The sequence below is a fragment of the Lepus europaeus genome, chromosome 1 (assembly GCF_033115175.1).
Source record: "Lepus europaeus isolate LE1 chromosome 1, mLepTim1.pri, whole genome shotgun sequence".
NCBI classification, from domain to species: domain Eukaryota; kingdom Metazoa; phylum Chordata; class Mammalia; order Lagomorpha; family Leporidae; genus Lepus; species Lepus europaeus.
The window spans coordinates 153,863,311-153,876,870 of record NC_084827.1 but is presented as its reverse complement, the minus strand read 5'-3'; the positions used below and the strand labels follow the sequence as shown (position 1 = coordinate 153,876,870).

General features: G+C 40.2%; 1 protein-coding gene across 3 annotated transcripts in view; it reads right to left on the bottom strand.

Annotated features, from left to right (window-relative positions):
• The window catches only part of UNC80 (unc-80 homolog, NALCN channel complex subunit), a 216,843-nt gene that overhangs the window by 10,833 nt on the left and 192,450 nt on the right, over positions 1 to 13,560 (bottom strand). For 2 of the 3 annotated variants that reach the window (XM_062201741.1, XM_062201733.1), the window contains 6 exons: positions 13,068 to 13,274; positions 9,172 to 9,356; positions 8,413 to 8,578; positions 6,943 to 7,122; positions 2,510 to 2,648; positions 9 to 65 (listed from right to left, as the gene is read on the bottom strand). In XM_062201741.1, the coding sequence (XP_062057725.1) occupies positions 9 to 65; positions 2,510 to 2,648; positions 6,943 to 7,122; positions 8,413 to 8,578; positions 9,172 to 9,356; positions 13,068 to 13,274 (934 nt within the window). The remainder of the gene's footprint in view (positions 1 to 8; positions 66 to 2,509; positions 2,649 to 6,942; positions 7,123 to 8,412; positions 8,579 to 9,171; positions 9,357 to 13,067; positions 13,275 to 13,560) is intronic. The other variant, XM_062201752.1, reaches the window with a different exon arrangement.

The following is a 13,560-nucleotide window of genomic DNA, read 5'->3' as shown; positions in this document are numbered from 1 at the left end:
CACTGTACCTAGAGAGGCTGCCCTCGGCGGCCAGGCCCTGGGAGTCATCGAGGACATTAGGTTCACTGCAGGAGGGGTAGGGAGATGAAGCATTTAGGGAAAGAAAATGATAAAAGGAAAGAAAAAAAGAAAAAAAGGCATGCGATATTCTGCTTCCAAGAACCAAAAATAAATAAATTTAACAGAACAAGGAAGGAAAAGGAGACAGTCAACCATTTCACCTTGTGCTGGGTTTGTCGCGACATAGGACTCAAGGCAATGGGGGAGGAAGGACTTTGAATGGATACAACTCTCAGAGGAGTGATCTGTTTACTGGTCAAAAGTTAAAATGAGCTCTAAATGGACACACATGAGCTCCGAATCACATTGCAGAATGAATCTGTACAGGATGAAGCTGTCATTCCTTTGGTAATCATATAAGTAGGTGGTTATTACTTTTAACTTATCTTATGTACATGGTGTTTCATTGACCAAGATCCTGCTTCTTGTGCATTCTTACATTATCACACAGAAACCACTTACCATGAACCACCACAGTCAAACTCTTGGAACTGATGCCATTAAGAAAAAAAAAGAAAGAACCAAACTTTTCCCGCTGAGTTTGCAATAAAAATGCAAGTAAATGAGTGGAGGGAAGATATCATGGGGAATTCATATGGAACTCACATTTACCTCCTTACTTTCCGTCCTCTAGTGACAGACTTATAGATACCAAAAGAAGAAACCTGTCAGTCTGGTAAGAGAATAATTATATCATTTCTTGATTTATTTAGAGGTAACTAATCTGAGATTTGTGAACAGAAACTGTCCTACTTTACTGTCTTTCCTTTGGTGCCTAGCCTTGAGCTAAGTGCACATAGGCACTCAATACAGAGCTGTTACATTGGATGGAAATAAACCATTTTGAAAACTGGAATGCCTGCCCCCAAAGAATTGAGATTACCTAAATGCACACTGTAAGAAGGGCCTCTGTCCCCAGGAAGGAGTTCACTGTCTCTAATATATAGAGGTAGTATTAGCTTCACAAGTCTTCCAAAAAACAATGGCTCAAGCCCAGAGGGTTAAACTATATTTTTTCTGCATTTCTAGCAAGTTAATAACAGGACAGATTTTCTCCTTGAAAATGAGTTAAGTCCTTAATGGATATGTAGAAAGAAAATTGATAGCCCATTTATTTTAGGTAAGTAACAAAACAACAAAAAAACCCTCATTTAAAATCCCTCCTATTGTATAATTTTAAAAACATTTAAATAAATTGCTAACTTTATTCTGGTCAGACTCTTGCACATTGCTAGCAATTGAAAATACATTGATAGCCACAATGTGAACTGCTTTTATGACTACAGCTTCTTTGGACATGTTATTTTTTTGGCTCTGAGTTTGTTTACGCATTTAATTTTTTTTCAAAGGGAAATTACCAAATGATAGGTACAACAATCTGTTAGAATGACAGGGACCTTTATAAATTATTAATCTTTGTAATAATGAAATAGTACTTAACATAAAATATTGTATTTTTTAAAAGTATGAAATTTACTTATGGTCATCTCCTATCATGATCCCTAAACTTCAATATTCTCCAAATTCAGGTTTTATTTCACAAATTTCATTTCATCTATGTAGTTCCTGAACTGATTGCTAAAGCTTTTTTGAGGGGTATAGGATAATTATTCCTGCATATGAACTGGTTTTATCTGAACATTACAATGTGCCCTGGCTTTTATCATTTACTATATATGCATTATACTACTATGAATCTGTGGTGTTAAAAATAAGCAGCAAACTAACTAAAATCACATAAGGCCAAGTGTTTGAAAAAATCCAATTCCTGAGGTGAAAATATCATTGGTTCTTAAATAATATTTAGACTTACATCAGATCATTTTCTATGTTATATTTTAATTGTAAATATCGCGTATAAGGGTTTTTTTTTTTTGACTTAAATTCATAGAAGGCAGTGAACACATAAAGAAAATGTTAAAAATAGTTTAGTCATGAAATCATAGAACTATAAATGGAGGTGATCTTAAAATTCACAGCCTCCAAAACTCACAATAGACAATTGTGGGCTGTTGTTAAATGACCTTCTCAATGTCATGAATAGTGGCACAGTTCTTTCTCTTCTTAGTTAAGCATCACCACCTGCAACTGCATACTGATGGCATGTCAGAAGCCTAAACTTTAATGAAGGCATCAAACTGGTCCTACATACTTGCTATTAGCTCAGTAATGATAAAACTGAAATACAAGAATGCCATTTGACAAACAAAGAGAAGACCACTTATCTATCTATGGAAAATGTTTAAGGAGAGACTTCTAACCTGATTTAGAAAACTGCACATTATTGCTTGCAAGAACCTAGTTGAAAAGTCCTCTGGTGGATGTTCTACTTAAAAAACATCACCATTACTTGCATTACTTTCAGTCTTTGTGGAATAACAGGAGTGTATTTTAAGAATTTCTATATTTGCCCCCAAATACAGAGTGTAATATAGTCATGGCTCCTTACCTCTGGCTTGGTAACATGCCCACCTCAGCCTGAGGTGCAGACATGCTGGAGACGTGGCTGGAGAACCGCCTCCTTCCAATGGCGCTCAGGAGGTAAGCTTCTTGTTCACTTACCACACTGGGCATGCTTACGGAGTCATCTGAAAGGAGCAAAGCAATAGAGTGTTAGGGAAACTATGACACTGATAAAAAAAACCCCGACCAGATCTGTACTTGTGTTCTATCCTTGGCTTGAATTCAATCTGCAGACTGTCTTCAAACCTATATTATCATTGGTTCCTTTGTAAGACCTTCAAAGTCTTAGTTTTTTATCTGAAACCAATAATTTTTCGCATCTATGCATCTCCCACAACCACACACTACAGCAGCCTTTATTAAATAAATATAAACTTCTTGCCTTTTTTATAAATATACTGTGAAGGTCAACAAGCATCTGCAAATTGCGGATTTCAGGAAAGCTGGAATACAAATTTTAAAACATTCCAGGAGTAGTTCAATAGGGACTTTGTTATTGAATGAGACAATTACATTTCCTTGACATTCAAAAACTGCATTTAGTACATTTACTGATTTCTAGGTGCTGAGGGGAAATTTATTTCAGATACTTTAGACAAACAGTTGAAAAACTAAAGTTCAGAAATGAATGCATATTTTAGCATAAATTTTAAAATTTAAGAATATAATTTTATTTTCTCCAGAGAGTAAGAAGCAGAAAATAATGGATTCGAATCCATATGAAATTAACTTGAGTACAGTATTTGTGACAAGACCTCACAAGTATTTGTGAGCTAAGTTGTTTTATTTGTTGGTGAACATTAACATACTTTAATAAGCATATTGGCTTTTGTCAAAGTGCCATGTAATATCATCTGATACTATTTACTTATTTATTTTTAAAGATTTATTTATTTACAGAGAGAAGGAGAAAGAGAGAAAGAGAGAGAATCTTCCATCCACTGGTTCACTCCCCTAAATGGCTGCCATGGCCAGGGCTGGATCAGCCAAAGGCAGGGGCTTCATCTACATTTCTCATGTGGATGGCAGGGGCCCAAGCACTTAGACCATCTTCTGCTGCATTCCCAGGTGCATTGGCAGGGAGCTGGATTAGAAATAGAGTAGCTGGGACTTAAATCGGCACCCATATGGAATGATGGTACTGCAGGCAGTGGCTTAACCTTCTATGCCACAGTGCCAGCACTGATACTATTTATTTTACTTTTTAGAAAAGCAGAATAGGAGAAAGAGAGTCACACAAACACATACACACACAGTGAAAGAGAGAAGGAGCGATAGAGAGAGTGATCTTCCATCCACTGGTTCACTCCCCAAATGACTACAATAGCCAGATCTGGGCCAGTCTGAAGCCAGGAGCCAGGAATTATATCCTGGTCTCCCACATGAGTGACAGGGGCCCAAGTACTTCAGTTGTCTTCCAAGGCCTTCCTAGGCACATTAGCAGGAAGCTGGATCAGAAGTAGAGCTGGCAGGCCTCAAATTGGCACTCAATATGGGATGACAGCATTGCAAGTGGCAGCTTAACCTGTTGTGCCACTACACTGGCCCCTGATGCTATTTATTTAAAATACCTAAGTGATCATATTTATTTTTTAAAAAAGATTTATTTATTTGAAAGGCAGAGAGAGAGGGCGACACATAGAGAGAAAGAGATTTTCCTTGTGCTGGTTCACTCCCCAAATTGCTGCAAGAGCCAGACCTAGGCCAGGAGCTTCTTCCATGTCCCCACGTGGGTACAGAAGCCCAAGTATTTGGGCCATCTTCACTGCTTTCCTAGGCACATTAACAAGGAGCTGGATTGAAAGTGGAGCAGCCAGGACTCAAATCAGTGCCCATATGGGATGCTTGTGTCTCAGTGGTGGCTTAACTTGCTGTACTACAATGCCTACTGCTAAGTGATCATATTTCTGACCAAACCTATTTCAAATAAAAAGGTGAATATGAAAAGTGTTCCTAGAAATTTTAATTTGTCAGATAATGGCTGATTTGAAATTGATACTTATTATAGTATCTTAGTCCTTTTTAGGCATGTTCACAGGTAGTAGCAAAGCTGCCTTAAAAATAAGGAAACCGAGGTAGGACAGATTCACCTATTTCTCTGAGTGCCTTTCTTAGTTCTCATTTGTTTTACGCCCTTTGAGCATATCTGTCACTTAACATGCATATGTCCAATATTTGTTAGGTGATTAATCTTGTGATGACTCCCGTTAAACCTTTTTAAAGTGTTCTTTGTTGCAAATGTCTATTATCTCCTCTACAAGACTATATCTAATACCTTACAGAGAAGAGAGCAAATCTTTCTCATACTTCATTAGTCATCTCATACCTGGATAAGTCTTCATACAGGTTTTATGATTGAATGGGAAACTAGTTTAATACAAAGCAGTCAACAATGTGGCTTTCATACCCCTCCTCATATAAATTAATATAAACCCACATCACAACCATACTCCACCCTTTATTAGTAGCCTTGTGCTGTCTCAGAACAGACATAATATCCAAAAATTGCATGCGGCCTCATTCCAAACCCCTTGCTCTCCCCTCAACACACCTCATTAGTATATTGGCTCTTAGCCAACATATTGGCACTTAGCCCGTGTAGGTCTTCCCTACTCTTCTTCTAAATCCCCTTCCTACTCATTAAACTATCTAGAACCATCTAGTTATTCATCAGGTTACCTGTAAAATAGCTTCAGCCCCCTAAAAGATAGATTGCGTCATTTCCTATTGCTAGAAAACAAAATTGCAGGAAGAAACTATTTCAAGCATTACATAAAAATGGATTTTACTTTTTTTATTTTACTTTTAAGTTCTGAACTGTTACCACGACTTCATGGATTTTTAAACTGCTGATTATTGTTTCTCCTATTGTTTTCTTGGTCAAGATACTTCATGATTTGTCTAATTGCAACTTTAAATTTGTTTGAAAGGCAGAGAAACAGAGATCTTTCATCTGCTAGTTTACTCCCCAAATGTCCTCATTGCCTGGGGCTGGGAGGCTGAAGTCAGGAACCTGGAATTCAATAAAGGTCTCTCACATGAATGGCAGGGACCCAAGTACTTGAGCCACCACCACTTCCTGCATTTGTATTGGCAGGAACCTGGAGTAGGGAGCTAGAGTCAGGTATCAATCCCAGATACACCACCGTGGGACATGGGTGTCTTAACCGCTAAACTAAATGCTTGCTCCCCTGAAAACTGGTTTGGCAAAGCTTTTATTTCTTTTCTTCTTGACTCACCAAATTGTAGTGTCAAATTAAAATACTTTCACTCATCTTAATTAAAATTCTAACCTTACACTCTGATTTCCTCTTTTAATTTAGTTCAGAGTGGAATGTTTCTGTTGCTGCTTGGTATAGAGAGGTACTTAGTTGGATACAGAATTTGTCCCCATTTAAATTACTGACAGCACAACTTTGCTATAAATGTTTTATCAGAGAGACTAAAAACAAAAGTAGAGGAGCACATGTTTGATGTAGTCATTTAAACAAATTGTTGGGATGCTTGCAACCCATGTTAGAGAACCTGAGTTCAAGTTCCAGCTAACTTCCTGCTAATGATGACTCACAGCTGAGTCCATGTCACCCACACGGCAGAATGCTTTGATAAATTCCTACCTCCTAATTTCTGCCTGGCTCAGCCTTGGGTGTTGTGGGCATTTAGGGAGTAAATCAATAGATGGGCGATCTCTTTCTGTCTCTGTTTGTCTCTCTACCTCTCAAATAAATAAATACAAGTTAAAAAACACAGTGGGAAAATACAATTTGGAAACTTCTTAAATGATAATAGCATACAATGGAAACTTTTGCTCAACTTTTTAACACTTATTCTTGTTAAGGATACATGTAAAATGTTTCTTGACTGTATTTCTCCTTATTTCAATAACACTAAGTCTTTGGCACATGAATTAGAAGCTTCTGGGCTCATCAATCACTGGTAGTTCTCTTAACTCCAATTTAGGTTGCATCCACTCGAGACCAGCTACTGGCTAGTGCAGGTGAATGGACTCATGGAGTCCTAAGCATATGCATTGTCTGCTTTTCCTTGCCCAGCCAGGTCACGTAAGCGCTCATCAACTCACTAAAAAGGATGTCCAGGAGAAAGGGGAATAAGCATTTCCCTACTTACTTACAATTTAAACAGACATTAGTAATGGTTAAATACATGGGAAATTTAGGTATCACTACTAAAGGTTTACTTATTTCCTGAATTCTTTCCAAATGGCCCCAAATACCAAAGAATCTAAAGCATAGCAGGCATTGGAAATCATGGGATCAGTGACAATTCCAATTTGTATGCATTTTGTAAAATGACTAAGAGATCAGAACTAAAAATGTTGGAAGGGCAGAAATCTTTCCCAAGTCTTCTTTCCCAAGTGCTGTTGCTGTGACTCCCACTGGATTCCTTGGGGTGACCTACTTTCCTCGTCCTCCTCGTCAGTCCGACTCAGGGTGTCTTGTGAAGCCTGCTGGGATGGTTCACTGTCCTGCTCCCAGACAGTGCCCGTGCCTGTGTTAGAGCGGGACATGGTGGCCAGGCTCAGGCGGTAAGCGGAAGTGGAAGTGCCCACGGTACTAATGGAAGTCTTCCCTTGGTATGCTAGAGAAGTTGAGAAAAAAGGAAATGCATGGTGAAGATCATAAAGGAAACAAATATCTGCTTCCAAGTCTCCCGTGACCACTGTATTTTTAGGAAAGGCCAGTTAAGTAGTGTAGCCCAGACACATGATCTTTAGGACATAGTAGCAAATGGAAATGAAGATTTTTTTTAATCAGTAGTGACCTCAATATATTATAATTGAATAGTTTCCTTGTAAGAGCATAACATCTTTGACAATGTAAGATGTTTTGACTTACTGCTTTTTTATTTCAGTTTCCAAGGCTGGTAGGAAGCAAATTAATTTTGTCCTGCCTTGTAGCTTCCAACTTGCTAATTTATACTGACAAATATATTTCACCTGACATAGGCATATTGCAGTATCAAATGAGTTGTCTGATATGAACTTCACAATAAGAATCAGAATACATCAAAAGTGTGTTCTTATTATCCTTTTCTGGAAATTTCAACCTATAAAACACCCCTCAGTTCTGTGTCAGAATACTTGAATAACAATGTGCAGATTTTGTCTAGACCTGTTGGCTAACAACAGAAAGAAAACAAAACTCTTATGTTTCTCTTATGGGTAATGACTGCCCTCTAATGGCAGATAATGACTTAATTTCTTTCCCTAGTAATCTGCTGTTAAGGTAACTGTGAAAAGTAAACAACTGCCAAAGAGAGTGTTCTAAATGAGGTAAAGAAAGTACTTCCTCAGCTGCCGACTTGAATTCAACCCCCTCCTTCCATTCTGTTGAAAGTTAAGGGCTTATAATCACACAGACCTGGTTTAAAATTGCCTCACTTTTGACCTTTCTATGTGTATAAGTTATTTAACTTCTATGGAGTCTTAGTTTCCTTATTCTTCTAGTGGACTTTGGGTTATGCATCTGTAAGATATTTTATGTGTTAAAGGAAATCACATCAATGAAAGAAGCCGATCATACACTAGATGCTCAAGAAACGAGAGTCCCTTTTCTCTTTTTCAAAATGGAAATGAAGGTAAGAATTGAAACAGATTACTCCTTCCCCAATTAAATATTCAAGAAAGAGTTTAACTACCAAAACAAAGACTGAAAAAATATTTAGAAAAGGTACGAAATTGAATTCCTATCATACTCCTTTCATTTCTGTTTTGTTGTTGACAACAGTTGCTTGTTCAGATTTACAAGTGTGCCAAAATGATGAACAAGGACATGATTCCAAAATGAGCCCTGACCTGGGCAGAGGGATTCTTCTAGGGTTGTGAGTTCTGTTAGTCAATCAAACTGAAAATACCCCAGGCATACTCACCTGAGCCGCTGTGGACCGCCTCTTTTAGAATTTTGAGTTCACTATTGAATTCAGCAATGAGCGAGCTCTTACACAGAGGCCGTGGGATGAAGCGCCGCTCCAGCTGGTCAGCAATATGTTGCCGGGCAGAAAGCTCTTCATGATTCTCTGCTGGCTGGGCCAGAAGCTGAAAGGAAGGCATAGATTCTCAGGGCCTCGATTTTCCCCTCTGTAAAATGGCCTAATTACTGTCCCTACTTCATCATTTTGAGGAGTTAATAAAGTAATGCATGGAAAGTGCGCAGAACAGTACTTAATACAGCAAGTGCCTTATCAATATGTTATCAGTTGCTGCCCACAAGAAATTAAAACACGAAGAGAGCTGATGAGTTCTGAGTGTCTTGGAGAGAAGACATGCTTGAAGAATCCCATCTTCTTCATATGTTTATTTAAGATCAGAACTCACGAATGCACTGAAAACATGAGTACATTCTCTAGACTGTTTCATTGAGCCTATGGTCTTGGGGGAGGGAAGAGAGTGGCGGATGGGGAGAGAGGGCAACGTCTTAGAGATTCTAATAAAGCTCTTGCTGTGAAGGTACTTTAAATGAGAGTTTACCCTTTGGATATATTGTTGGCTGTTTTCTCATCAAGCATGGTATTAACAGACCCTACTAACTGACTACAGTGCATCCCATGAGCACTCCCTCCATATCCTGTCTTAACAGAGAGCAGCATCTTCACGGGGTTTGTCATTTCCAGGAGAAGCACACACCACACCTTACACTGGATGAAAGGGCGCAAGAGTACGAAGATGGGTATTCGGGTCCGCACAATAAAGTCCAGGAAGTCCCAGAGGGCTAGGCCTCCCACTTTCCGCAGAGCCATCTCCTTCACCTGGAGGCTCAGCCAGTACCACTGGCTTCCCAGCTGCCTCTCGAAGCAGACGAGAATGACCTTCAGTGCTTCACACCAGGAAAAGAGAAAAGTGAGCTTGCAGACCAGTCTTTTGGAGGAACCTGCCCACACCCTCAGCCCTTTATGCATCAGGAAATTTTCTAAATGTCTGAACTCTCCTCATGTTTCCAAAAACTTAATGTGCACTCCTGAGCTACAGTGTTCCTGACATCAAGAGAAAAATATGTATGGTAAATGTATTTTGATCCTGATTAGGAGAACACAAATATCTTAAATACACTAAGCCACTGTTTCGGAAAATATAGAGCAAAGTGGTCCACAGAATTGAAAGGGAAATGTTTTATAAATGTGGCTGGAGTTTTATTTTCCAAAAGCTTTGTCATATTGTATTTATGGAAATACCAGCATATCAGATATTCTCAACTAAAACATGTATATTTTCAAACATTTTTCTTTTATTCTTTTAAGCATGGAAACAAATATTTGCATGATTAAAAAATAAACTATGCAGACATTTACAAATATAAAAGAAAAGTCCTTTCCCTCCCTGTTTTCTTCCCAACTCCACTCTAAATTGCTCCTCAGAGTCACCAGGAAATAAATTTGAGTATATCCTTCCAGATGAAGAATCCTCCTCCCCCATCTCTATTGGCACATCATATCTATTAAAACCCCCTGTTGGATTTTTTTACAATTTCTATTTCCTCCCAGATTCTTCCGTTTTCACAATCTATCTTACTCTCCCCTTCCCTCCCTTCCCTTCCCCTCCTATTTCCTTCCCTTCTTTTCCCTTTCCGTTCCTAAGGCAGATTTCCTGCTGTGTCAGGACAAACCAGGGTATCCTGAAGCATGAAAGATTATGATGGGACTTCCTCGGCCACCCCTGCTCTCACCACAAGGTCTGCTATAGGGCAGTTAAGGGAACTTTGGTAAACATGCTCTGATTCTGATCAGAAGAACACAGATATCTTTTAAAAGTGTATTGAACTTTTAAATTCACACAGAAACCCCTTAAGAGACACATGTGGCCAGCGCCGTAGCTCAACAGGCTAATCCTCCGCCTAGCGGCGCTGGCACACTGGGTTCTAGTCCCGGTCGGGGCACCGGATTCTGTCCCGGTTGCCCCTCTTCCAGGCCAGCTCTCTGCTATGGCCCGGGAGTGCAGTGGAGGATGGCCCAAGTGCTTGGGCCCTGCACCCCATGGGAGACCAGGAGAAGCACCTGGCTCCTGGCTTTGGATCAGCACAGTGCGCCGGCTACGGCGCACCGGCCGCAGAAGCCATTGGAGGGTGAACCAACGGCGAAAGAAGACCTTTCTCTCTGTCTCTCTCTCTCTCTCACTGTCCACTCTGCCTGTCAAAAAAAAAAAAAAAAGAGACACATGCATGCTGATCCTCACTAGGACATCTCCAGGGGGAGAGAACCATGCCTTGTAACATGGAAAGAGATGCTGTAAGATGTCCCTCTCGACCATCTTCTCACACCCTCTCTCTTCATCTCACTTCCTCTCCTTCAAGCAAACAAACAAATGTGCTGCCTTTGGGTTTATTCCATTCTGCTTTCCAGCTTCACCTCCGCCAGCCCAGCATACAAGCATGTATGACAAGGAGGTGAAGAACAGACTCTGGTGCAAGATGGCCTGGATTTGAAGTCAGGCCTCTCACTTATTAACTGAGTGTGCGTCAAGTTATTGAAACTTTCTGGGCCTTAGCCCCTTCACTCCTAAAATGAAAATAACATTACTTTCTTAGAGTTGTGGTGATATGAGAATTCAATGTAATAGTAAAATAAAGCACAAAGGAAACACTGAATATTGCACAGTATTTGAAATAAGTGTAAAATTAGATTTTTATGTAGAGGTCCAGTAACCTGGCCAAGTAAGTAAAGTAGAAACAACAAAAATTCAACACCATTAAAAATGCAAAAAGTATGGGGTATGTTTGTGGCATGATTTTAAAGTAGACAGTTGGTAAAAAAAAAAAAAAAAAAAAAAAAAAACGAAATAAAATAAACTGGCCAGTTGGGACACTCACATCCCATATTGGAGTATCTGATTTAAGTCCCAGCTATTACTTCCCATCCAGCACCTTGAGAGTCAGGTGACAGCTCAAGTACTTGGGTCCCTGCAAGCTACAAGGGAGCCCCAGATTGAATATGGGGCTCGTTATTTCAACCCAGCCCTGCTTTATCTGTTGTGAGAGTTTGAGGAGGGAACCAGTGTAAGCAAGATCCCTCTTTATCTCTTTTCTCTTTGTTACTCTTTCAATTGAAAATAAATAGATATTTTTTTAAAAGGCAGAAAGTGGAGAGGACTGGAAGTAGTTACTTAGCAAGTATTTTCTCACATCGTTGTGCAGGGCTCTTTGCCACAGTCTGGATTTTATTTTATCCCTGCTTTTTCATGCCTTTGGCAGCTGGGCACCCATGTGGGTAGGTCCCGTACATGTGCATTCCTTGTTTCTTTTTCTCCTTTTTCATTTTCATTGTCACCCCTTTATGATACTTCCCAAATACAGATTCCAGACTCCAAGGACTTGATTTGATCAGTATGTTTGCATTCATGTTATTCTGCCCATGAAGATCTGCTTTGGTGAACTGAAAAATGTCAGGAAAGGCTTTCCCAACTTTCTTCTTTGTGATTTTCTGCTGCCAATGCTTGCTACTCTCACTGCTATGGTAAGAGTGGTCTCTTTCTGTTGCCCAATTCATTCAGGGTCAAAGAGTGGCTTTCCTTCATCCCATGGGTCAGGACCAAGTTAAAGGCAGGACTGGGGTAATGGGAAAGTAGGAGCCAAAGTAGGGAGGCAAGCCTATGGGAGAACAGTGGACTAGTCTCACTAAAGACAAGATGGAGATTTTTACTTCTTCTTCTTCTTCTTTTTTTTTTTTTTTTTTTTTTTTTGAGCAGCAGAGTGGACAGTGAGAGAGACAGAGAGAAAAGTCTTCCTTTTACCATTGGTTCACCCTCCAATGGCCGCTGAGGCTGGTGTGCTGCAGCCGGCGCACCACACTGATCCGAAGGCAGGAGCCAGGTGCTTCTCCTGGTCTTCCATGAGGGTGCAGGGCCCAAGCACTTGGGCCACCCTCCACTGCACTCCCGGGCCATAGCAGAGAGCTGGCCAGGAAGAGGGGCAACCGGGACAGAATCCGGTGCCCCGACTGGGACTAGAACCAGGTGTGCTGGTGCCGCAGGTGGAGGATTAGCCTATTGAGCTGTGGCGCCGGCCTAGATGGACATTTAAAGAAAGGGATGAAAAATAGCTAGGAGGAGACATAACATGCTATAAGACCACCATATTTTGCTATATAGGATGTTGGCTGCCCACTCCAGGGGTTCCATTCACAGAGGTGACAGATCAGTGAACCTCTTGAGTTGTGCAATGTTGTGTCCTTGTGTACTAGTCTGAGTCTAGATCTGATAACAGCTACCAAATCCCACTAGTAATCTCTTACTTAATGAGCAAGGAGGAATTCTTATTATAGATGCCTTCCTTACATGCCCAGATACTCTTACAAACAACCAAGTAATTCAGGTATTGTGGATATCAAAGTGCATTGTTTTTCGCATATGTTCATTGAAGGAAGCCAGACTCTTTTGCAGGAGTTTCTTGTTCCAATGTCTTCTTCAAATACTTTCTGGATTGAGTTCTTTCTAAATACTTTCTGAGTAAGGTAGAACTTGAATACACTCAAATATGATGGATATATATATATATATATTTGAGAGAGAGAGAGGAAAAATATGAATGAAGACACACCCAAGTATGCTGCTTGGCTAGTGGACTCAGCCAGCCCTTCCCGACGCAAGTCTTTCCCTGCATCCCCAGGGGTGGAACAGTGGGCAGGGGAGCTCTCCAGCATGAAGTTCTTGCTCCTGGAGGTGCTGATGATCCGAGGTGGCAGAAGCACGTTAATGACCGTCTGTAGTAGCAGCTGTACCTCCGGCTGCTCCAGCCATGGGCTATCTGGGGGTAGCGTTTGGAAGAAGATGGGGAAAGGGAAAAAGTCACAAGGTAGACTTTCTACAACAGATACAAAAAAAGTCAACTTTCTTTCCAATTCTAAACTAGAATCCTAGAAATTCAGCTGATTCCTGCCAAGTACAGCTTCTCCCATGAACAAACAGCATTCCCGGCATCTGATTATTTTCTCCATAGTTGGCACCTAAACGTTCGTGTTCTTAGTGAAATCTCCCGCTTACCATTGCAATCTCCTTTCTTTTCGCAAATATTTACAATGTACTGTCCTTAT